The sequence below is a fragment of the Lactuca virosa genome, chromosome 3 (assembly GCF_052849685.1).
Source record: "Lactuca virosa cultivar CGN04683 chromosome 3, Lactuca_virosa_CGN04683_v6, whole genome shotgun sequence".
Lineage (NCBI taxonomy): Eukaryota > Viridiplantae > Streptophyta > Magnoliopsida > Asterales > Asteraceae > Lactuca > Lactuca virosa.
Window position 1 is genome coordinate 6,486,876 of NC_136428.1, and position 26,821 is coordinate 6,513,696.

Consider the following 26,821-nt stretch of genomic DNA (forward strand, 5'->3'; position numbering starts at 1 on the left):
GGCGCGCCCTAGGCAGGGCTGGCAAGTGCACACCAGGAAGGGACGACAAGGAGGGCGTCAGGCAAGGGAGCGCCAGGCCGGGCCGGCAGGAGAGTCCCCAGCAGGACTGGCAAGGGAGTCCCCAGCAAGGCTGGTAAGGGAACGCCAGGCAGGACTGGCAGGAGCGCGCCAGGCTAGGCTGGCGCGCTGGAGCAGTCTAGGCCATGCCAATGGACCATATATCATCAAGTACCCCCGGTCTGGTGTTATTGGTACGCGTCCAATGACATCGGACTGGAACTAGTCATATAAACTGTGCATCGTCAAGTCCCCCTATTCTGATGCGATTGGGTTGCTGACAATCGGATCGGACTAGATAAAGCACCAATACAATAAATAATAAAGAGAAATGACCGACCCTCGCCCACGAGAGTCGTGGGGTTGTGCGAAGAGCCAATCATTACTTATGCAGCTTGAGCTGACTTGATACTCCTTCATTGAGAGGAGTGCGAGCCGATCGGTGCGATGCAACGTAACTATTATTGCGATCATGCGGACCGAGGCTGCTAAAGAGTGTTACACGACACTGATGTCGATAAAATGTCGGACCGGGGTAGCTAGGAAGCATAGCCTCGCCCTACAGTCTCTAAGACCGTTGTCGAGCTCCGAATTTTGTAAATAGATACAACGCACTTGGTCCATGATTCTCGCGTTCCAGTCACAACTGAAAGATGTTAATAGAAATAGACGCTCTGAGCGTTGCACGCGCACCTCGGTGAGGGGGACGAGACCCGTAGCCAACACCGGGTGGGGAGTTATATTTCTATGCCCGCTGGATGAGAACTTTGAGTGACTGGTCAGCGGTGCACACTTTACAAGTCCCCTGTAAATGCTTTACAGACCAGGCTTTGCTACGCGAGTTTGTTGTTGGCGCACTCTGAGTGTAGCGATGCTGGAGCGACTATCTGAAAAGACAACCCGATCAAATAGTTAGTATTTTTTCTTGAAATAATAAATCGATTCATATTGTTCGTCACGATTGTTTCTAAACGCTTCATGAATAGTAGTAGCAATAATGCACTACTCTTCTCCTCCCCCCTTTTTTGATGAGAACGTCACGCTGGCTGGACCGCATCTTCTAGAAGCGGATTTATCTTGATTGAAGTGGAGCGCACGAGCTTCAAATTTTTTTTGTTTTTTGGAAAGTTCCGAGTGGATTGGACTGTAAAACATCTTCTAAAATCGAATTATGTTGGACGAAGTCATATTACTTGAGACTGAAAGGCCAATTTATTCTTGAAAAATTTGTGTCATTTAATCCTTTAAGGCAGCCCAAATGTTGAAGTATATGGGAAACCCAGATAAGGTGCTATAGCCCACGTGCAGCCCATTAGGGTGTACGGAGTTGTAAGCCCAAATATTCTTTTTTTTTGTGTGTAATTTGATCCAATCAGACCAAAGGTATCACCTAGGGCCCGCTTGTGCTTCTTTTACCAATTTTGAATAGAGGCGAGGTTATTCCAACTGCACCCTACAAACTCAATCTGTCAAAACGGGAATCCAAAAGACGCAACGTCGGCGATTGAGGATGTCTGAGACACCGGAGCCGTGAACTCCACCGATGGTCAACGAGTAGTAACTCCAGGTCACCTGGTATCGTCGGCTGAGAAAAGGATCGGATCGGCCAGATCATCGGCGACGCATGCCTATTGGGCCGATGGAAGATGGCACGACGGTTGGTGCTTCGATTACACTGGCATCGCCGCTCCGCCAGGTCTCTCTTGAAGGATGTCTTCAACAGGTATGGTCTGACGGTGATGATGGCGGTGAGCTAAAACTGTTGTGGTCAACATTAGGGTTGCGTCCCCGGAGGCCAACAGGTAAGTGAGTACCGTCGGGGAACGTTTTGCTTAGAGGAGGGGCAGCGGAGCTGGGTTGCGCCGATAGGTGAATCCGGCGGTGCTGCTGGGTGTGCTTTGCCAGTCGCCGGCTGGAAGGGGTCGACTGGGTGGTGACGGAACATCAAGGGATCGGCGGTGGGAGGCCTACGAAGGCTTTGATAGTTCCCCGTAGGAGTTCGTCAGTTGTAGATATAGACTAAAGATGCTATTTCGCCAGTGATGGTTAACATTTCAAAGAAGCAATGTGGTCCGGTGGGCTGCTATCAGTCGACATTACATTTGTTGTTGTTGGATTCGACTGGTGGTCTGGAGGCTAATGTCGGCGACCGGAGGTGGATTCAAGAGGGAAGACGGTCTTCCTGTGCAGATGAGTCGGAGGTGCTGAGGACCGGCGATACTTGGTTCAGCAGGCGGTGATAATCGAGAAACAAGGGTCAGCGCTTGGCACAGGTTGTGATTGGAGAAAGCCTTGGTTGTTCCCCTTTGGAATTTGTCACTAGTTGATGACTGAAAATCAGAGGTGTTGGTGAAGATTTGAAAGGAGTTCATGGTGGAGAGTTTCTCTTTCTTTTGTTCCCCTCGAAGCTTAACAATGGATGAGACCTAGGCGACATCTTCTAATAACGTCACTCTGTTGGGTAGTCACCGGGACCGCTGAAGAAGAAGATTCAGGTGTTGCTTGGTTTCATGTTGGGATTCGCAGCAGCGAGCTCGCCGGAAACGCTGTGCTTGAGGTCGCCGGTGCTAAGCAAGTTACGCGATTGGAGGTGGTCCACTTGTGGTTCATCGGGAGGAGTCACACGGGATGGTGAGTGACTGTTTGCACAAGTCTCGGTGCTTGATGGGTTGCCGCCTACTAGAGACGACCAACAATGTTTGAGGGAGGCACTTGCTGTCGGGGCCTTCCTGCTGGGGGCGTCGTCTAGCTGGGATCGACTAGCCATGGAAGCTACTGATGATTGGAGGTCGCCCGGCGGGTGACTGATGACCGGCGATCAGAAGGTGTACAGGCAGCCTCACTCGGGAGAAGCAATAGGCTGGTGGGGCCCATCTTCTTTGTTTTTGTGTATAGAGAAGTGGACCACGTGGGTCCAGCTTTGGTTTTTACTGTTGACAGCTCTATCATTTATCTTGTCATTTGTCTGTTGCACTGTGCACCTTTACCCTCCCCCCCCCCCTTTTTTTGTCGGCAGTAGATAGACAAGACATACACCATTTTTGATGTATTTTGTGTGTTAATAAATGTGAGCTGTAAAGATGATTTTCTCTGTGCATATATACTTGTTTTTTATTTTGTTGTTTTTTTTATATATAACCATTAATTAAAATGGTAAAACTATGAAGTAAAAATAAATTTTACTAGTTACAGCACAACTTAAAGAAATTTGTACATTTAGATTGATTACTAAAATTAGCCTTTGATAATATGACAACTGAAAGATGGTAAATAGCTCATAAGAATTCTTTTTCTTTTTTACAGATATCAGTTCTTCTTATAGAACTCCTCTCCACCCTTTTTTTCTGAAGAGTTTTATAAAATGTACAAGCTATATAGCTGTATGCACAAACAATTGTTGCAGAGATGAGATTGCACACAAAAAATCGTAGCTAAAAACGATTTTTGGTAATATGTGAACTGAAGATGAAATAAAAACTCTTAAAAACTTCTTTTCTCCCCACTTGCTGAACAAATCCCATATTATAAATTAAAAACGGATCTGATATGATATTGCTCGGAAATCTTCCTTTTCTTTTCAGCTTGCTCAATAAGCTATCAAGGTATAACCAAGAAACATATCCGAAATTTTTTTTTTGTTTTCCTTTCCTAAACCTTTTAAAAGGAAACACCAAGAATATAAACAAAAGTGGGATAAGAACTCGATTTTTTTTAAATGTACAAACATCTCAGCTGTGCTTACAAACAGCTGATGCAAGTGGTAAAGTTGTTCATAGAAAATCTTAACTAAAAACGATTTTCTGATAATATATGGGCTGAAAATGAGATAAAAACTCATAAAAAATTCTTTTCTTTTCAACTTACTGAGAAAACCCCCAAAATATGAACAAAAACGAATCTAACAAGGTTTTCTCCTCACTAAACCTTCTCTACTCTTCAGCTTGCTCAACAGATCTGAAAATCTTTTGTTTTCCATTTCTAAGCTTCTAGAGGAAGCACCAAATAAAAAACTTAAATGGAGTTGTACATTAGAAATCAGGAACCAACCGATTTTCTTGAAAATGAGCAAGCAAGAGAGGTAAAAACTTGTAAAATATTGTTTGTTCTTCAACTTGGTGAATAAAATTCGAAAATATGAACAAAGATGGGGAAAAACTCATAGAAATCTCTTTTCTCCGCAACTTTCTAATCCAACACAGATGGATCTGATAAAATCTTTTAACTTGAGAATTGCTCAAATAAACTAAAACAAGACATATTTAGATATCTAAGCAAAAACAAGGTAGATCTAACGATCTGAGCAAAAAACTCAACAGATCTAAAGATCTGAGCAAAAAACTAAACAGGTCTGAAAGATCTTGGCGAAACCAAATCGATTTGAACAGATCTTGGTAGAAACCAAATGGAACTGAACCAAATGGTGGGTAGAAATGAACAGATATGAACAAATCTTAGATGAAAACACATCAGATCTGAACAAATCTGGGCAAAATCGAGCTTGAAACCAACTGAGGCTTTTGCTACTTGCTCGAATCCGGGATGGCGCCAAATGTTGCGACATCGACCTCCGACGAGTCTTCTGGTTTTCTGCTGCGGCGGAGATCTGGACATCACAGTGCAGAGTCGTTAGAGCCGTCCCAGGGACTGTGCCCCGGGAGCGGACTCCGACGGTCAAGTTAGATCAGCTGAAAGATCTGAGATGGTTCTCCATAGCTGGAGAGGACCATCTTGGTGCTGGTGGTGGTGTATGGTGGCTGACGGGGGCGGGTGGCGGCTGAGCCACCCGGCCGGAGTATAGTGTGGCGGCTGAGCCATGGGGTAAGAACCTTGGGGAAAAGGTCTAGGAGAGATCCTAGTGGTGGCTGAACCACTTCGGAAAGAGTCCTCCCTCATGGAGGAGGCACTATTCTATTTATAGGGGACAACTAGGTCAAGGGGAATTAGGTCAGGCCTTGGGCCAGCCCAATTCAGGCCCAACTAGCAAGGAGCTGGACAAGGCCGCCCGGAGGCGCCAGGCGGGGCTGGCGGGCGCGCACCAGGAAGGGATGACAAGGAGGGCGTCAGGCAAGGGAGCGCCAGGTCGGGCCGGCAGGAGAGTCCCCAGCAGGACTGGCAAGGGAGTCCCCAGCAAGGCTGGCAAGGGAACGCCAGACAGGGCTGGCAGGAGCGCGCCAGGCCAGGCTGGCGCGCTGGAGCAGTCTAGGCCATGCCAATGGACCATATATCATCACAGACATATAAAACACATGCAATAATCACTAAGATAAATAGCATACAATACACTCATCAGGCCCCGCCTGGCATCGAACCCCACCCGGTATACATATCACATAACATACATGCAAGAGTCACACAGACAACTAGCATCCTAATCATAATAACCATGGGTCGGCATTGGTGCCTTCGACCCGACAAGCACAGTGAAGGAACTCACCTCAAGCTGCTAAATGTCTCAAATAAAAGTTCAGGCTGCTGATCCGGAAAATCCCCGCGCTAACCAATCAAATAAACCCAATCAATAAGTTGGATCATAAACAAAAACTATGAATCTCATTCAATTGTCCAACTCCCGGGGTAAAAGACCATTTTACCCTTTCCACGCTTGGCCTAATAAGCAAAGCCCAACCCAATAGCTCTAATAGCCCAAAATCCTAAATGACACCCAAAGCCTAATATGGGCCCAATCCAAGAAGGCCCAACGTCAAACAATAACCCAAAGGTCAAAAGACTATTGACCCAATAAGGCCCAAACCCTAAAAGTCCAAATATGGCCCAAAACGCGAAAGTCAAGAAAAGTCAAGCTGCTGAGTACGCCCGACGTACTCGGACTTACACCCAACGTACTCCCTCCGGGGCCAGTACGAGCTGGGTACACCTAGCGTACTCCACAAACAACCAACCCCTTCCATTAGGCACTTAATCGATTAAGCCAGTAAGCCAAACTCTGAAATATGATCCTAAATGGTGTCTTAATACGTAAAGTTGGCAAATTTACACTCTTTCATGACTTAATAGGGACCAAAAATCAAAGATAACCATAAGAGTAACTCTAACTCATGCATGGGCCAAGATGACTCATCAAGATTGCATTTTTATGAACAAAGGACCTTAAAAATGCCAAGATCTATCATCCCTAGCTTCTGGAGTAGCTCATACTCTCAAGCATGGCTTAAAGGACCATAAAAAGCATAAAGACAATCCCTAAGCTAGATCTATCATAAGGAACCACCAAGTTAGGATTTTTATACCTCAAATAGCTTGCAAAGTTGATGAAGATTTTGGATCTTCAAGCTCCAAGTCCACCAAAGCTTCCCCACCAAGCTTCACTTCATTCAAAGGATCCAAAAAAACCCTAAAAATCACAAACAAAGGCTCACAAACACTCAAATGAGGGCTAGGGTTCCGCTTTTAGGGTTTTGAGAGATGGAGGTTGGTCATAAGAAACCCCAAAGGCAGCTGAAGGTGTTTAAATAGGGCACAAACCCTAAAAATTAGGGTTTGTCCCTGCCAAGCGTACGCCTCGCGTACTCCCACATACGCACAACATACGTGGGCGCCTCCGCGACCATGTTGAGAGCCAGTACGCCCAGCGTACTCGGCTAGGGACCAATTTTGCAAAGATTTTTATATAATAAGGGTTTAAAGGGAAAAACTAGAAATGCAATGTTACACGTATTGTCGATCGAAGTTTCACATCCCTACCCAATAACGATCGAATTTTCAAATTAAAAAAATAAATAAATAAAAACATACTGAAATTGAACTTCATCGTCGCCCTAGCAGTCCATAATCGATACCTAATTGGATTGATTGATTCATCATCGCTTCCTAATTGGACTTATTGAACTCTATCGGCCTTGCCACAACAACAACAACAACAACAACAACAACAACAAAACACTTCTCAGCTTCCGCTACTCCTCGCTTCCTACTGTGATCGAACACAAAAAATAAATAAATAAATTCTATTGTGATTGAACTCCACTCTACTTTCAAGAAATCAAACGGGTCATTCTTCATCTCGATTTATTTGGGTTATTTGGACAATTTCGGTTTATTTGGGTTATTCATATCATTTTGGTTCAAAAGCATAATGTACATATTATTTCGGTCCTTTCAGGTTAATAACCGAACAGAAACTCATATTACCCGAATAGAACTGCACCCGTAATAGTAAAATCGGTCCGGATTTCGGTTCCAACTTTTCATCCAATTTGGGTTTTAAGTTATTCGGGCCGGTTCGGGTCTGTTTCAGCCCGAAGCACATCCCTAATTTCAGCAGCCTACAGACGTTAAAAACAAACAAATTTCTTATTGCAATTTGCAGATATTTGGTCCTACTCTTCTACTGCATATTGTTGCAGATATGGTTCGAAACTACGCACATTTTAGTTTCGAAAAATAAGGTGTACCTAAAAAAAATCTATGAAATATAAGAAAAACAAGTTGATATTTATTGAAGTAAACATTGTTTCAAGTGGGATAATATAATATTCCAAGTCCAAACTTCGTTTGTCGTAAACTAACACATAAAAGTTAAATAAGCCATCCACGTTTCTTTGGCTGTCTTAAATACCTACTCGACTACTTGAGATAATAATAGCATATAATGACAAGATTTCGATGATTCTAGAGGGGTTGTTTCCTTTTCGAATAAAATTTTATGTATAAGATTTTGTTTCTTTTTTTAAAACTGTATAAACCATTGAATGAAAATAAATTATTATTTTATGCTTATGTGACAAATAAAAAATCATAATTGCTCATCAATTTAAAATTAAGATAAGTTTGAAAGGAAAAATAAAATAAATAAATAAATAAATAAATAAATAGTTAGTGTTTTTATACATTAAGTCATATTCTTTTGACTTAATTCATCAAATCTTTCTATATTTTTTTGACTTGATCCATCTTATCCTTTTTCACTGAGCAGTCATTTCTTGTAAATTGCAATGCCACGAAAGGGGACCCTACAAAATAAAAAACATAAAATTACTAAAACGAATATTGTGAGTATATCATGCATACAGGGTAGGGAATCACTAGGTGATGCTATGAAATATTTGATTATTTGATTAATTAAAATAAGTTAATCATAGAGATGGGTAACACAACAAATAATTTACAACAACCACATGATGTTTCCTGAATTTCAGGGAGATATGTCTAAGGTGATTCATAATTGCTTCGATATCCCGTTAAAAACAAGATAAGCATAACTGTGAAACAAGATTAGAACGATGATGGTATAAAAAATAAAGAAACTAAAAAACAAGATTAGAACTATATGGTCGGCAGTCGACGGGTACAAATATTTTTAGAATACGTATGTTTGTTTAGATTACAACAAATGTTTTGATTTGTGATTAAATCTTATTACCATTTGTTGGATTACGAATTTCTTTTAATTAGATTATTAATGTTTGGAGTTTTTATAATTAAAAGACTTCCGAAAACATTATCACTCATATGGTGGTTTTTTTAATTGAGAGGGACAATATTATACTTTTAGTGGTGGCGTATTGAAGGGGGAGGGGTGAGAGCACCGCCTCAGTATTCCCTCCGCCCTCCGGAAATGAGTGTTTTTGTAGTAGTGTAGCTCCTAAAAAATTTGTAACCATTGATTTTTCTTTCTTGGTTTGCCAATGTCTGTCAACTAAATTTGCAAAATAAAAAGTAGACTAAACGTTTACAATATGCATAAAAACAAATTGTTTGTTTTTTTAAAGTCTGCAAACTACATAATTTAAGTTTTAAAAAAATGATTTTTTAATATATTGTAAAACTCTGATTACAATAATCGATATGTCCATAAAACTTAATTTTTTTTATTTTTCAATTCTATTGAACAATATTACTAAATAATGTCCCTTTTAAAATATTATAATCATAACATATTAAAAAAAAACAAAAATGTATGTTTTTGTAAGTTTGATATGTTAGGATCAGCATCATACTTTATTGCAAAATATTACTGAGTTTCAAAAGTTAATTAGTAAATTAATATATTTGACTATTACTAGGCCATATATATCTTATACACTTCAAGTTTTGTGCCAGTTTATGCATAGTCCTAAAAATTCACATTTAAATATTGCTATGTGTTTACTTCGATTTCTAAAGTCTAATCCTGGTAAAGGCATAAATTTCTCGATCTCAATGTTTTTTCTTTAAGGGGTATGTTGATGCTGATTGGGCCAAATGTCTTATTTCAAGAAGGCATGTAACTGGTTATACTATTTTCCTAGATGATTCTCTTATATCTTGAAAAAGTAAGAAACAGAGAATTGTTTCTTGTTCTTCAACAAAATCTGAATATCGTGCTTTAGGCTCTATTTGTTGTGAGATTATATGGATTTCGAAGGTTTTATATAATCTGTAGATTAAGAACTTAATACTTATTCCAGTTTTTTTGTGATAATGAGTCAACTATAAAATAGGTTCTTAATCCTCTATTTCACGGAAAGACTATACATTTTGATGTTGACATTCATTTCATTAGAGAGAAAGTTTCTAAAGGCATTATTTAGGTTATAAAGATTTACTCTGAGCACAATCTTGCTATACTTTGACTAAATCTTTGTGTTGTAATCAACATGAATATTTGTGTGACAAAATGGGCTTAATGGACGTTTTTCATAAAGAATAAATGTATTTCTAATAATTTGTTTGAGAGGGGTGTTGAGAATGTCATATATTATATAAACAAAATTATTATAAATACATTCTTATACTTGAAGGATATATATAAAATATTTGTTGGATTAATTTTGTTATGTAATTTGTTTATAAGGGATAAGAGTGTATTTGTTTGATACTTGTGGACTGCGACTCGTTTTTTTTTCTTAAATTGCAGATGGATCCGATATCTTTTTCTTGTGGACGCGCGGGTTATGTTTTGGTTTGTTAAAATGAATAATCTTGTTTATAAATACAAACTAACTTTTTGTTAATTAAAATGAAGATATTTGTAAATATTTGTGCAAAAAGGGTATTGCAGGAAAACATGAAGAATATAGGAGGGGGCAATATGTACAAGTTAAATATAACCTCGGGTTAACACGCGGATCCTCGGGTTGAAGATGACCCACGTATTTAAAGTCAAAGAGAGCAGATCGGGTAATTCATTCAGTCATACTTCGCTTACGTTACATACACTTTCTCTCTCGTTGTATAGAACACTCGTTATTAGGGTTTTCTCTGTAGTTTAGATGATCTATCATCTGTTCTTGATCTTGTTTCTAGATTAGGTTGAGTGATTTGTTGATGATAGTAGTGTAGGTTTGTGTAGTGAGTTTTGGATTGTAAGTACTTGAAAACCATCTGTCTGATAGTCTTTAAATGATATGATAGATGGTGATGTTGGGTAACTGAGTTCTTACGAGTTTTTACATGGTATCAGAGCTTTAGGGCTCCGATTCTCGTCTCCATCGCTTTATCGACGCTTTGTCTTCGCTGAATCAAGGTACCTGTTTTAGGTTTCCGATTCTTTGTACTTTTCTTTCTATTGATCTTCATAATCTGTCTTTTAGTCTAGTTTTCTTGTTGAAAAATAGATCTACCTTCAGATCGTGTTCGATTAGGGTTTTGTTTGCTTATTGCAAACGATATCTTCTTGATCTTTGTTACTGTGAGTTTTTTGTTCCTGCTTTGCAGATTCAGAAGACTGCTATGTTTGTGAAGAACGATTTATTTGTTCTACATTCTAATCGTGTGAAGACCTTCTTTTCTACTGGATCGGTCGGTCAATCTCATAAGGTCTGAAATAACTCACTAAGGGTTGGATTTCATCACCGATAAACCTTAGTTGAGAACGGATTTGAGAGCCGATCGGTTTTTTACTGGTATAAAACGGATCTGATCTCGCTGTGAGGTTTTCTTGTTCCCTATTTCTTCTTGATTATTGTTCTGGAGTTATTTGTTTTCTTTGTAAATACGATTTGTTATCTTGTGTTTTGACTTGGTGATTGCTTGTCTTGGGCCCCGACATACTGTGGTGACCATCTGGACTCTAAGGCTTTCACTATTGTCTGCTTTGTTTGTTTTCCTTTGTAAAACATGATTGATTCTGGTGTTGATCATGCTGGTGGATCTGGGTTTAAACGTGATCCTACAGTAAACTTTGATGATACTTTATATGTTCATCCTTCTGATAATACTATCACTAGTGTTATTAGTTTCAAGTTGTTAGGGACTGAAAATTTTAGGATATGGCGCAGTTCTATGGTTAGAGCCTTAAAGGCTCGTAATAAACTTGGTTTTACTGATGGAACTGTATCTAAACCTGGTAATGATCCTGTTAAAGAGTCTAAATGGGAACGTGCTAATGCTATTACTTGTTCTTGGATTCTTGGATCTATTTCTGAGAACTTATATGCTAATCATGCTTGTTCAGAAAGTGCTCATGATCTGTGGAATGAGTTATCTGAAACTTATCATAAAACAGATGGTTCTGTTATTTTTAATGTTCATCAAAAAATTGTTTCTCTTACTCAGGGAAGTTTGTCTTTGTCTGATTACTTTAGTAAACTTGATTCATATTGGAAAGAGTTTGATGGTTTAACTAATCTTGTTGAGTGTACTTGTGAAGCTGCTAATAGTTTTAAGAACCATTCAAAATTAATGAAGTTAATGCAGTTTTTAAGTGGTTTAGATGAGTCTTATAATCAAGTTAAGAGTCATATTTTGCTTATGGATCCTCTTCCTTCAGTCAAAACTGCTTTCTCTTTAGTGTCTCGTGAAGAGTCAAATAAAAAACATAGTTCTAGTTCTTTGACTTCAGGTTCCAAAACCTCGTCTTCCGTTTTTGTGTCTAAATTTGTTGATCAGAAAAAATCTAAATCCAAGGGACAAATACCACAGTGTAAAAACTGTGGTCTTAAGGGTCATTCCATTGATAAATGTTTCAAAATTATTGGGTATCCAAAGGATTACAAGCCAAGATCTGAAGTCAATAGTCAAAACAAAAGTTTTTCTAATAATTCAACTTCTGTTTTTCAAACTGAATCTCCTGGATCTAGACCTGGTGATAGTGGTAATGATTGTCGTTTTTTAACTAATGAGCAATATGCAAAGTTTCTTAGTCTCATTGGTGAAACAAAGCAAGGATTGGATGAGACATCTGTCAATGCCAATATGGCAGGTATTTCATGTAGCTCTTTTCTTAATAACAACTGTTCTAAATGGGTTGTTGACTCTGGAGCTAGTCAACATATGATTAACTCTGAGTCATATCTTCAAGATTCAATTGATGTTTCTAGATTAAATCTAAGGGTTAGTCACCCTAATGGATCTTCTGCTCAAATTAATAAAATTGGAAATATGTAACTATCTAATTCTCTTACACTGTTTGATGTCTTTGTTGTCCCAGATTTCAATGTTAATTTGTTATCTGTTCATAAACTGTGTAAAGATAGCAAATGTGAAGTTGTTTTTAATGAACATAATTTTCATATTCAGGATTCACAGTCCAAGGAGACGGTGGAGACTGGTAATCAATCTGGTGGACTTTATTACCTTGATCCATACATTTCAGGTAGTAAGTCCTCTGTTTCAAAGAATGTTTGTTGTGTGTCTAAATTTACTTGGCATAGTAGACTTGGTCATCCTGCTGATCAAGCTTTAGATGTTCTAAAAAATAAACTCAATTTTAGTAATATTTCTCTCCCACCTTGTGAAGTTTGTCATAAGTCTAAACAGACTAGCGAGGCATTTCATAATAGTCTCCATATGACAAAATGTCTTGGTGAACTTGTTCATTTAGATGTGTGGGGACCATATAGATTTGAGTGTGTAGGAGGGTTTAGATTCTTCTTGACTATAGTGGATGATTTCACTAGAGCTATTTGGGTTTTTCTTCTTAAGTCTAAAGAAGAAGTTTTTCAAAGCTATGTTGTATTTTTTAATATGCTAAAGAATCAATTTCAAGCTGTTGTTAAAACTATAAGAACTGATAATGGAACTGAATTTACAAATTTTCGTTTTAAAACCTTTTGTGAAAATCATGGGATTATTCATCAGACCTCTTGTGTTTACACTCCACAACAGAATGGGGTTGTGGAGAGAAAACACAGGCATATTCTTAATGTTGCTAGGTCTCTAATGTTTCAATCAGGAGTTCCATTAAAGTACTGGGGTGATGCTATTCTCACATCAGTTTTTCTTATTAATAGAACTCCTTCTTCTGTTTTAAAAGGGCTATCTCCTTATGAGTTAGTTTATAAAAAGTCACCTAATTTTGATAATCTTCGTGTGTTTGGATGTTTGTGTTTTGCTACCTGTTTAAATAATGTTGATAAGTTTTCTGCTCATTCTGAAAAATGTGTTTTTATGGGTTATTCTTTAGAAAAAAAGGGATACAAAGTTTTGAGTCTTGATTCAAATTCTATGTTTGTTTCCAGGGATGTTAAGTTCTATGAATCTGTGTTTCCATTCAGAATGCAGAATCATGTGTTTAGTAGGTCTAATGATGTTTCTAGTGGGACTGGTCCATTTTCCTATGATGAACCTTTACCTTCTGAAAATTATGTTGATAGTGGTGTTTCTAATAGAACTCAAGGACTGGATCATCATTTAGATGGTGCTAGTTCTCCTTTGAGTCCTAGTAGAACAAATCCTACAGAGAGGAACACAGATACTAGTTTAAGGTTTGAAGGGTCCAATGTGCCTCTTCTTGACGGGTCTGGTCCTAGTTCTGTTGGTTCTCCTGACTCTTCTATTAGGACTGAGGAAAATAGTCCTTTAGTTTCTGATCCTCTTGATACTCAGTCTATTGGTCTCACACGAACCATAAGAGAAACTAGGCTTCTTTCTAAATTTAGTGATTATATTGTAGAAGGAAAATATAAGTATGGAATTGAAAAAACTCTTAACTACTTAAAGTTGATTTCTGAAAACAAGTGTTTTGTTTCTAATCTTGATAAAACAGTAGAACCTCAGTCTTATTATGAAGCTTCTCTTAACCCTGAATGGGTTAAATCTATGAATCAGGAAATGGAAGCTTTATATAGAAATAATACCTGGGTTATAACTGATTTGCCTAAAAATAGGAAACCTATAGGGTGTCGTTGGATTTATAAAATAAAATACAAGGCAAATGGTGAAATAGAAAGGTATAAAGCTCGTTTAGTAGCAAAAGGGTATAATCAAAGGGAAGGAATTGACTATGAGGAAACTTTTGCTCCTGTAGCCAAAATTGTCACTATTCGTGTTGTTCTTACTTTAGCTGTAAACTATAATTGGAATTTGTATCAATTTTATATTAATAATGCTTTTTTGTATGGCTCTCTTGAAGAAGATGTATATATGACATTACCTCCTGGATATCATAGTAAAACTGATAACAAAGTTTGTAAACTGTTAAAATCTTTATATGGTTTAAAACAGGCCCCACGAAAGTGGAATGAAAAGTTAAGTAGTTCTTTGATTAATTTTGGTTTTAAACAGAGTTATAATGATTACTCTATGTTTGTTAAAGTTTCAGGAAAATTGATTGTTATTTTGTTAGTATATGTTGATGATATTATTGTCACTGGAAACTGTGAGAATGAAATAAAAAAAGTAAAAGATTTCTTGAAATCACAATTTCTTATTAAAGATTTGGGAAAGTTAAAATATTTTTTAGGTATTGAAGTTGTTGATATTCCAAATGGTATTTGTTTATCTCAAAGAAAATATTGCCTGGAACTTGTACATGATTTTGGTATGTTAAGTTGTAAACCTGTTAAGACTCCCCTTGAGTCAAATGTTGTGTTTAATAATAAAGAAGTTTTGGTGGAAAGTGTTACAAATTTTCAGAAATTAATTGGTAAACTTATCTATCTTACTATTACCATACCTAATATTGCATATGCAGTACATGTTTTAAGTCAATATATGCATAAACCTACTAAAGCTCATTTACAGGTTGCAATAAGATTGTTAAGATATCTTAAGTCTAGTCCTGGAAAGGGTGTTAGTATTTTAAAGTCTAAATATGATGATCTTTTATTAAAGAACAAATTACTGAAATCGTCCATGTGGTTTGGTCAAATTTGCGTGTTTGGTCCCTAACTTTTGTTTTGCACTCGGACCGTCCCTACAGTTTCATTTTATTGCGTCCTTCGTCCTTGTCAAACATAAAAAGACACTTTTGCCCTTTCTCATTTATTTTGTAATTTTTGTAATTATTTGTTTTATGTTTATTAACAATAAAATAAAATAAAATAAAAAGACCCCTCCACTCCCCCATTTCATTCTCATCCATCCACTCTGTTACGTTCTCCAAGTTTTCCCCAAATCTTCTTTCCGGCGAGAGACCATCGTCGCTTTTCCGATGACCACTGCCACTTTTCTGACACACAGTTGTTGCCTCAGTAACCACCTCTTCTCAACACCCTCACCAAAACCTCAGCCCCTTCCTGTCACCATCGTTCACCCTTTCTTCTCTTTTCTGCAAACTGTCTTCACCGATCATTTCAAACCACAACAAACAGATCATCCATCATCCCTATCCGTTGTTCTCCATAGTCGATGTGAAACAGAGTCGCTGCCACCTCCATCTTGCAATATATTTCTTCCTTTGAAATCCACCTCCTAGGTTTGAAATCAGTGTTTTCCAGAGATTGATGAAGTTTGTGAAACCATTGTGTTCCAGAAAATTGTTTCATGAAATCAGTGCATACAAGTAATCGATTATCGATTGGGAACCCCACTTATGATTTTAGTTTTCACAACTTCGTCGCGGGTGGAGAACTGTGTCCGCTAAAATCCTCCGATCACCACCATCTCCTTCACTGAGTTTCATTCCTGTTTAACACCACTTTTTTGGAAATCGTATTTTATTTATGGGGTTTCATCAGTTTTTTCTTTCATCATCGATTTCGTGTTAGGTTTTACGTTTTGGGTTTTGATTTCCATATTTGGTTTTCATTTCAACTTAGATTTTGATTTTGGGATATTGGGATTTGACTTTGGTTAGATTTTTTATTTCAGAATTTGATATCGTTATGGTTTTGATTTCTATTTTTATCTTTGATTTTTGGGACTTGAATTTGGGTTGTGACCTGATAAAATCGATTATGTGGTTGTAGTGGAGCTACAATAGGTGCATGGTGGTGATGTGGGAATCAGTGGGTAGCGGTTGTCGGTGACCAGTGGTGGTTATAGGTGGCCGATGGTGGTTGTTGGTGGTTTGTGGTGGTTTTTAGTGGACTGTGGTGGTTATCGATGACATGTGGTGTTTCTGGTACAAGTAAGAGAATGAGTGGGTCCACATGTCTTTAAGTCACTTAATTGATTTTCTTTAATTAATAAATAATAAAGAAAATAATAAAAAGAAATGAAAAAAAGAATACAAAGGGTAATATAGTCTTTTTATCTTGGGGAGGGACGAAACACGCAACAAAATCATACTATGAGGACGGTCCGAGTGCAAAACAAAAGTTAGGGACCAAACATGCAAATTTAACCAAACCACAGGGACGATTTCAGTAATTTGTTCTTTATTAAAAGGGTATTCAGATGCTGATTGGGCTAAGAGAATATTTTCTAGGAAGTCTTTAACTGGTTATGTTGTGTTTTTTGGGAATTCTCATGTTTCTTGGAGAAGCAAGAAACAATCTACTATATCACGCTCTTCTATAGAGTCTGAATATAGAGCTTTAAGTTCTTTATCATGTGAATTGATTTGGATTTTGAAAATTCTGTATGATATTGGTTTTAAAATTTCTATACCTATAAATTTATTTTGTGATAATGAATCAGCCATTAAATTGGCTATGAATCCAGTTTTTCATGATAAGACCAAACATTTTGAAATTGATGTTCATTTCATAAGGGAAAAAATTATAAAATGAATTATTAAGTTGGTTAAAATTAGTTCTTCTAATCAAGTTGCTGATATATTCACTAAGTCACTTGTGTCTTCTCAACATGAATGTCTTAGTGATAAACTAAACTTGTTTGATCCTTTTTCTTTTAATTAATTATTTTTCAAAATGTTTAGTTTGAGGGGGATGTTAAAATGAATAATCTTGTTTATAAATACAAACTAACATTTTGTTAATTAAAATGAAGATATTTGTAAATATTTGTGCAAAAAGGGTATTGCAGAAAAACATGAAGAATATAGGAGGGGGCAATATGTACAAGTTAAATATAACCTCGGGTTAACACGCGGATCCTCGAGTTGAAGATGACCCAAGTATTTAAAGTCAAAGAGAGTAGATCGGGTCATTCATTCAGCCATACTTTGCTTACATTACATACATTTTCTCTCTCGTTGTATAGAACACTCGTTATTAGGGTTTTCTCTGTAGTTTAGATGATCTATCATCTGTTGTTGATCTTGTTTCTAGATTAGGTTGAGTGATTTGTTGATGAGAGTAGTGTAGGTTTGTGTAGTGAGTTTTGGATTGTAAATACTTGAAAACCACCTGTCTGTTAGTCTTTAAATGATATCTTTAAATGATATGATAGATGGTGATGTTGGGTAACTGAGTTCTTCCGAGTTTTTACATGGTTGGATATTACTTGGATCCGATATGTATTTGACCCGGTTGTTTGCTCCAAAGTATATATTGATTGAGTGTGTGTTTATTTCTCATGACCGAGAAATATCACACACACAACTCACAGTTTTCTCTCATTCTCTCCTCGTTGTCTTCGTGTTAGGGTTTTTGAGTTTGTTAGTCTTGTAACTACATAGATTTCTTCTTCGTTGTTAGATTAGGTGAGTGTAGTGTAGGGAGTGGCTTGTAGTGAGGATTGTGTTAGAGTGTTAGTGATTTTTGTAGAGAGTTTTCAATTGTAAGTTCTTTGAAACCAAGTGGTTCTTTGTTTACAATAAAAGAACTGTTGATGTTTGGAATTTCTTTGTGTTTTTAGAACATCATAAAGATGTCAATGAATTTGTTTATCTAGACAAGAATCATTATATGAAGTTATTATGAACACCTTTCAAAAATAACCGAATGTTTAAATACAATATACTCATAACTCATAGTTTAAGTATCATTATATGAACACGTTTCAAAATGGTGTAACTGCACTCAAAAAGAACACCAAATGCTCATGATATAGACAAGAATCTATTGCATATATTCTACCTCAACACTAGACAGTAATGAACTTGAGCACAGCCCCACGAAGCTTTTCCATGTATTCTGCTGCTTCTTTCTGCATCATCAAAAAAGGCATCAGAAAATAAATTAGCTTCAACTAATTGATTAATTATTGAACATAGAAAGTTGTTACTAAAAGATATTTGTAATTCTGCTTCTTTTACCTGATTAGCCTTGCGAGCACCTGCTATGTTTTCATCAAGAAGTGCCAATAACGGCTTATTGATCTCATTCTTTTCCACCATGTCCAATAACTGTGTTGCCAAAATAATATTATCAAAAATATTAAGGGACATAATAAGATTCTTAAGTATTTTTAAGATAAGTTATAGTTTTTATGTCACATACAGTTGCTTTCATGTCCTTTGATGAAAAGATTTTGGTTAGGTTCTCTTTTGCCTTCACTATGTTACGTTGCAATTTATCATACGCTTCTGTAAAACACATAAAAAAAAAAAAGTAAGAAATCTTGAAGGTTTACAAGAACTTGAAAATATCATGAAATAGCTAATAACCTATTCCTTCAAGGAGAGCCTTTTGTAGCGCTTCCAATTCAATCACCCTGTCTTCCATATCCTACAAAAGGCCATTGTTACTCACATCATCATGAAGTCATGAACATTTATTAATCTGGGATATTTTTAATTTAGTTATATAGTAGAAATCAATCATACCTCCGTTTTTGATACAGCAAACCGAAGCTGACCAAGTTCAAGCTTTAAGTAAGAGAAAAATTCATCATTTAACCTGTGAATAACGATGTTAAATATGGCTTTAATGGTGACAATAAGGTAAATGTATAAACACACAAGTAGGAAGTAGGAACTGAAGGTGAAATGAAAGAACTTACCTGGGTCTCATTCTTGCAATCTCGAAATCAAGCTCCTGAGCTTCGGTATCAAGAAAATATTCAATCAACTTTGCAGGAGTATCCGGGACACCTCGAGACTATAACACATATTAAACGAGCAATCACATTAACATAAGAATCAATCAGATACAAAAAATTTTAATTAACAAACACAAAGTCCCAATTTCATCAGTTGTAGAGGAAAAGGAGAATCGAATGACGCAATTTCGGAAAAAACGTAGAAAGAATTCAGAATTGACCTCACGCAAAGCGCGACGACGCTCCTTTTCTTCTTGGACTTGACGTTGGAAATCTTCGCGGGCGTCGGCGTCTCTCTCGAGGCGTTTCTGGAATTCACGTCTGGCTAAGTGGCCTGTGCTCGGTGGCCCTAATATCCCTTCCGGATCCTTCCTTCGCACAATCAGATAGAAATGTAAGAGAGGCAATTAGAAGTAGTAACTAAACTAACAGAGTGAATGTATACCCATCCTATGCAGCGAATTTTGGTTCTGAAGCTGGGGGAAGTTCTGGTACGATTGATAGTTACGCGAGTGAATGCGGCGGTTGATGCGGTGGCGATGCCGAGAGCAAGAGTACCGGCCATAGCGACGGGTGGTGGTCACGACGTTGGTTGGAGCTTTATCCTTTGAAACGCGCGCAGAAGATATTATCTTGATTACTTTGATATTTTATAGAGTATAACTTCTGAAACAGAACTCAAATACTGGGTCTTCGACTCTTGTTATCTTGATTATAATCATTTCCTATGGGCTGCCCAAATAATATGGGCTTAACCAAAAGGCTGCTTTTCAGTAGAGTTACAAGTTATTTTGTTTGTTTTTTTCACACTATTTCTTGTGGACCACGATGACAAGACGTAAGGGTGTGCAAAAAAACCGCAAAACCGAGCCGATCCGGTCAATCCGAAACCGAAAAAACCGAAACCGAATTAAACCGAAATAGAAAAAAAAACCGAAACCGAAAAACCGTCTATCTACTGGTCGGTTTCGGTTTGAACATTTAGGTATCCGCGGATACCCGAACCGAACCGTTATATATATATATATATATATATATATATATATATATATATATATATATATATATATATATAAAAAGCATTATTTCCATTGATCATGAAACATTATTTTCAATACAGAGAGTGAACCATCCCAAGCAATAAATAAATAAATAACAAAGGTAAATATTATTAATATAGAAATAAAACATAAAAAAAATATTTTCTGTCTCCAGTTTGCACTTCACTGTATGTAATCTTTTTGCATGGCTAGATTAGTTGACAAATTTTTTTTATCAAGAAACATGATACGGCCGGCCATGGGAAATTTCCAGTTTGCACTTCTATATTCATCATGTTTCTTGTTATTTTCATTATTATAGTTATTATATAGATAATAATTAATGTTATTTGAACGTCATCATTTTTTTTGAATCACTTGCTTACTTATTTTCATAAAGAAATTATCGAAATAAAGTTTGTAGTTAGGATTAAATTTGACGTGTATATATTTAGCGGGTATCCGTGAACCGAACCGTGGTTACCCGTCTTCATACGGTTCGGTTCGGTTCGGTTTTTTTGCCAATTCGGTTCGGTTCGGTTCGGTTTTTTTGCCAATTCGGTTCGGTTTCGGGTAGTACACATGAGGTACCCGCCCCGTAGTCACAGTTCACAATTTTATTAATATCCGAGCCGAACCGCCCCGTGAACACCCCTAACAAGACACATGCAATATTTGTCAATATTTGTAGTTAGTTTGTTATTTTTGGAAGACTTTAGACAACAAAACATCTGCATGTGTTTTGCAGCGTAATATTTGACTTGTCTCTTCAAACCTCTTCGATTTTCATTTTTTTTAATTTTTTTTTTGGAAATTGGGTATAATTTTTTTTTCAAACTTTGATTTTTTTTTAAACTTTGATTTACGGATTTGATATAGTTTCTTTCTATAGTTTCAACAATTTTTTATAACTTGATTTTTTTTTAAATTTCATATTTTTTATAGTTTTTGTTAATAATATTTTCAGTTTTGGTTGCATCTTTTTTAACATGTGTAATTTTTTTACGAACTTTGTAGACATCGTTTGCAATATTTTCTTAATTTTTTTATTATTTTCTTTTTATATGTTTTTTTAAATTAGTTTTTTATAGAATAAAACTGAAAGCTTCTTTTACATTTTTTTTAATTTCTTTTTAGAAATTTTATAATTTTTTTTTACATGTTCTTTTTAGTATTCTTTCAATGTTTTAAGATTACAATTATTAATTTCGGTGTTTTAAAACTGTAACAGCCCAAAAAATCGATCAAAATTTTCATTTTTAAAAATCGAAATACAACAATAATTTGTTCCCAGAAATTCATTACATCATATTGTGTCAAATATCAGAGTATCAAAACAGATAAATGCGGAATGTGCTGGAGAGTGAATGTTGCGCCATCAAGCCGGACTCTTCCCTTTAGTACCAGAAGTACCTGGAACACCCAAATAAACTGTAAGCAAAAGCTTAGTGAGGTTCCCAAAATATCACACAAAATACAACCACATAATACCATGCAACAAATATAGTTGTCATGGGCTACCCCCATGGTCTTAAGTGCCATGGGCTCCCCTCGGTCTTGACCTGGAATGCCACGGGCTCCCCTCGTGGTCTGATATCCAAGTGTCATGGGCTCCCCCCATGGTCTTTACCTGGAATGCCACGGGCTCCCCCCGTTGTCTGATATCCAATTGTCATGGGCTCCCCCATGGTCTTCATACAAACAGACAATACATAAAAACTATCCATCCTATCTGTCAACTGATGGGCAGACATTGGTTCCTGCGACCCATTGATATAGTGAGAGAACTCACCTCAGACTGTTGGTGAAAATATTGTTCGGCTGCTGGTTCGGTAATCTCACACTAAATAAACACGATTTATCCTAATTAGCATCAACTCATGAGTCCAAAACATAGGGCCAATTCCTAATTCCAAACTCCTTCACTAAGGCCCAAAGGTCTTCCCTCCCATAATGGGCCCAACATCCAAGGCCCAAATTAATAATGGATCATAAGGCCCAGCAAGGCCTAATCATGACATCAATGGCCCAATAATAAATTCAGAGGCCCACTACACTAGAAAGTCCCGACCCAAAGTTAGTTAAGGCGCAAAAGGATCAAAAATCTATCGGAGGCCCAAAGTCCACTGGGAGCGTACGCCCAACGTACCTCTTCAGTATGCTTAGCATACAAAGCTTATGGGTTGTACGCGCAGTGTACAACCTAGTACGCCCAGCGTACAAGCTGCTTTGCACCAAAGTCTTTTAAGTGCTTAATGCATAAAGACAACTTGCCCAAATTCCAGATCTTGGTTGTTTTTAAGGTCCTAAGGCATAAAGTTGGCAACTTTATGCCCTTACTTGCCATATATGATCCCAATAACCCATTCTACTTCTTTAAGACCTTTCCAAAGACCTTTACTCATGCATAGAGCCATAGAAGTCATCAAGTTAGCATGTTTATGCTATAACCAAGCCAAATAACCTCATATCTAACCTTCCTAACCTCTGGAGTTGCCCAAACTCACAAGAGAGGATTTATGGACTCAAAAGTGGACTTCTACAAAACCCTAACTTAACTAACAAAAAGGATTAGCAAGATGTAAGCTTTTTACCTTCAAAAGCTCTCCAAGATACTCTAGATGCAGAGTCCACAAGCTCTTCCCACGTTCAAAGCTTAGACACCACCTTATTCTTCTTGCAATTCCACTAAAATGGCCACTAAAATCACCTTTAGGCTCAAAACCCACACTCTTTTGCAAAGATAGGGTTTAAGGACGAGAGGAGGCTATGGAGGTTGTTTAGGGCTTGGTCCAAATGATATAAGCGTGTTTAAATAGGATCCATGCCATGAAATTAAGGTTTTGGTCATCGACCTCGTACCCCCCGCGTACATGCTTGTGCGCCCCGTGTACGAGTCTCAACCACCTTAAGCATGCATAAGCGAACGCTAAGCGTACACATACGTACGCCCAACGTACGGTGGGTCCAAAATTGCCAAAAATAAATATTTTAAGGGCATAAACGGAATACCTGGATTTTTGAATGTTACAAGAACCAGGGATATATACACTAAAGTCCCAATATTTTCATCGATTTAACAAGAAAGTCCTAAACTTTATTTTTTTGACAGTAAAGTCCTAACTACCGACAGTTTTTGACACGTTTACCCTTTTTTCCTGTTAGCCGCTAATTAGGACTTTATTGTAAAAAAAAATTTATGACTTTCTTGTCAAATCGTGAATTAGGACTTTACCGTCAAAAAATAAAGTTTTGGACTTTTTGTCAAATCGTTGAAAATATTGAGACTTTAGTGTACATATCCTTTTTTTGGTTAGAAATTTAATGGTATGATAGTCTTTAAGCATAAGAGTTATTGAAACTTGCTTATGTCAGTTATATCATATTGAAATCATTAACGTTTGTTTCTTATTAAATAGTGTTTATTAATTTCAACAAACCGACATTGAAAAAATAGAGATAATCAAGAAAGAAAGAAAGAATCAAGGTTGTGTTGGCTTTTTGCAGTCCTAAAAATGGAGAACTAAGAAACCGGAAAAAACGAAATTTCCTTTCTTACCCCTTCTCCGCATTCACACTTTTTTGATTAGGCGTGTGTTGTTTGTGTTTGTACAATCTTTCCCCGCTTTTCAGTTCAAGATTTAGCGGCGAACCAAGAAGAAAGTTTTACAAGTCTTCTCAGCCTCTCTTGCTCTCTCTTTTGCATTTGTTTCCCCTGATCGTGATTGTATCAGAGTAAAGATGATGATGGTAAGAAAAACAGTGGTGCTACGATGAAATTCACAATTAAAAGTTATTGGGCTATGAAAATACACTAAAGTCCCAATATTTTCATCGATTTTGACAAGAAAATCCTGAACTTTATTTTTTTGACAGTAAAGTCCTAATCACCGGCTAACCGGAAAAGAAGGTAAAATTGTCAAAAACTGCCGGTAGTTAGGACTTTACTATCAAAAAAATAAAGTTTAAGATTTTCTTGCCAAACTGATGAAAATATTGGGACTTTAGTGTATATATATCCCTGAGAACTATTTTAAGTTTATAAAATTAGTTTATTTAAATTTCAGTTTAGAGCAACAGTCTGCAAATGTTAAAAAACAAACATGTTTCTTATTACAGATTGCATCCGTCTGGTCCACCTCTTCTGCTGCAGAGGGTTGCAGATATAGTCTGCAGACTTCATGAATTTTCGTTTTGAAAAAACAAACATTACCTAAAATTTACAATTTTATAGTGTTTTTATGTTTTATAAAATTCATGAAATTTTTTGTAATAAAATATAAGGAATTGATCATAAACGTCACGTCGTGAATTAACAAGATTTGAATTTCATCAGACAAAATGTCCCACAACTACATATCAATTCATGATTATTGTTGGTATGTTGTTTTAACAACTTACATGCACAACTGCGAATGTATGGTGTTATTTGTTTTTTGTCTGCAGATGTTTTTAGCCTCTTTTGTCTGCGCCGCGTAGACCACACGCAGACATTAGCCTTCGTAGACTGTTTATTATTTTGAAGACTGCAGACCTAAAAATGTCTGCACGCCCTCTTTTTGGCGCAGATGTGGATCGGAGTCTTCTAACATCTTCATACATCTTCTAGCCTCAAAAAACACATATATATTTGTTTATTTTTAGTTTTTTTATAATTTATATTTATTCCAACTTTATTAATGATAAACAATTTGAAAAAAAAAAGTTATAATACTTAAAAAGAAAAGGTTCGGCGACACAATTTTTAGGTATAACTTTGCGATATCGTCAATTTCTTGTGAAAACATTTATGGTACGTTTTTAATTGATTTAATTGAAAAAATCGAAGTTTATATCCATCCATTTATGTATCAAATTCTTTGATTCCTAATTACAATTTTTAGGTATAACTTTGCGATCAAAACTGTTGGTTTTTATCAAATATATATGTTAATTTGTATCGTTTTTATTTTCTCTTTTTATATAATAATACATTAAAGTTTATCTAGATTTGTTAATTATTTATAATATAGTCATAAAAATATTAAAAAATCACTTTGAAGTTTAAAAAAATAAGTTTATTTAAATTTAGTTTATTTTAGTAGCCTGCAGATGTTAAAAAAACAAACAGTCTTCTTTTTTCAAACTGCAGACGTTTGGTCCACCTCTTTTACTGCAGAGGTCTATAGACGTGGTCCGCAGACTGTAGACATTTTGCCTCAGAAAAAACAAACAACACATATATGTCGCCTTGTAAATTATTCAAGAGCTATTATTTTACCATCTACCACAAATGAACACAAATTATAAATTATGCTCATGAAATTTATTAATTTCCACGAATATGAGTATGTTACATCTACCTAACAATTTGCACATTTGAGGTGTATCTTTTTCTTCATTTTGTTGAAAAGAAACTTTTTTTTACTTACATACGTACTAATATTTTTTAGGGATAATGACTTAGTAGGGTAATAACGTTTTCTGTTTGTTCATGTTAGGTCTCTAACGTATTTTTTGTGTGTATTACACCATTAAGGTTATTATAACCGTTTACAAATAGTCCTTTTAACAGGAAAAACCGGTAAAATGGATTAATTCTAAACGGTTATAACAACCTTAATGGTGTAATACACACAAAAAATACGTTAGGGACCTAATATGGACAAACGAGAAACGTTATTACCCTCCTAAGTCATTATCCCCGTATGAAACTATAAACCCCTATAGTAATTTTTTACTTTTTAAATAGGAAACTTGTAGGTCTTGGGGTTGGTAGTTTGGATGCTTTTAACATCGGCCTCTTAGGGAGCGGTTCGGGATGCTCTTTGCTTTGGCCTTTAATCAAGATGCTCGAGTAAGTGAATAATGAGATTCGGGGGGATGGAATTTTCATTGGCGTCGGGGGATTAGAGGAGGGGCTGAATCGACCCAATTTGATTATCTTGTGGAGATATTAAATCCTATTCGCATAGGGGAAATGCCGGATAAGTGGTCTTGGGAGCTTGAATTGTCGGGTATCTTTACTATTAAATCAGCACGGAATTGGGTTAATGATATGACGCTTCCTATGGGTAGTATGCCTACTAGGTGGAACCGTTTTGTCCCTATTAAAATTAACATTTTTTATGGTGAAGCATTTGTTGCTGCAGTTTTCGGTTGCTGATCAGGTTTGGAGTCGGGTTGGGCATTGGCTTCATTTGGACCTTCCTGTGTTTTCATCTATCCATGATGTGGTGGATTGGGTGGATTCTAGACCAACGGTTCATATGGAACGCCCGAGTGTTGAGTCGGTGTTCATGGTGTTCATGATGATGTGGTTACAAAATCCAATCCAATCCAATCCAATCCAATCCAAACCTTTCTACTTTTTATTCTTTTTAATTTCAACAACTTTATATGAAATACACATATAAAAATAAATACTAAAAATCTTAAAAATATATATTCAAAATAATAAATACTAAAAATCTTATGAGGGTAATAACGTTTCCTGTTTGTCCATTTTAGGTCCCTACGTATTTTTTGTGCGTATTACACCATTAAGGTTATTCTAACCGTTTACAAATAGTCCTTTTAAGAGGAAGAAACTGGTAAAAGGGATTATTTCTAAACGGTTATAACAACGTTAATGGTGTAATACACACAAAAAATACGTTAGGGACCTAATATGGACAAACGGAAAACGTTATTACCCTCCTAAGTCATTATCCCTATTTTTTACTTACACAACCAACACAACTTGTTGCACATTT

The 26,821-nt window shown here is 36.6% G+C and overlaps 1 protein-coding gene across 1 annotated transcript; it reads right to left on the bottom strand.

Moving 5' to 3' along the window:
- Positions 1-18,001: 18,001 nt before the first annotated feature.
- LOC145165151 (dimethylallyl, adenosine tRNA methylthiotransferase) lies at positions 18,002-19,709 on the bottom strand. The gene is made up of 8 exons (XM_079083820.1): positions 19,493-19,709; positions 19,269-19,415; positions 19,009-19,106; positions 18,833-18,905; positions 18,674-18,734; positions 18,507-18,592; positions 18,323-18,412; positions 18,002-18,213 (listed from the first exon to the last, which is right to left on the bottom strand). Exons 1-8 carry the CDS (start codon positions 19,610-19,612, stop codon positions 18,151-18,153), a joined length of 738 nt encoding a protein of 245 aa, XP_078939946.1. The 5' UTR covers positions 19,613-19,709; the 3' UTR covers positions 18,002-18,150.
- Between the last annotated feature and the right edge of the window lie 7,112 nt (positions 19,710-26,821).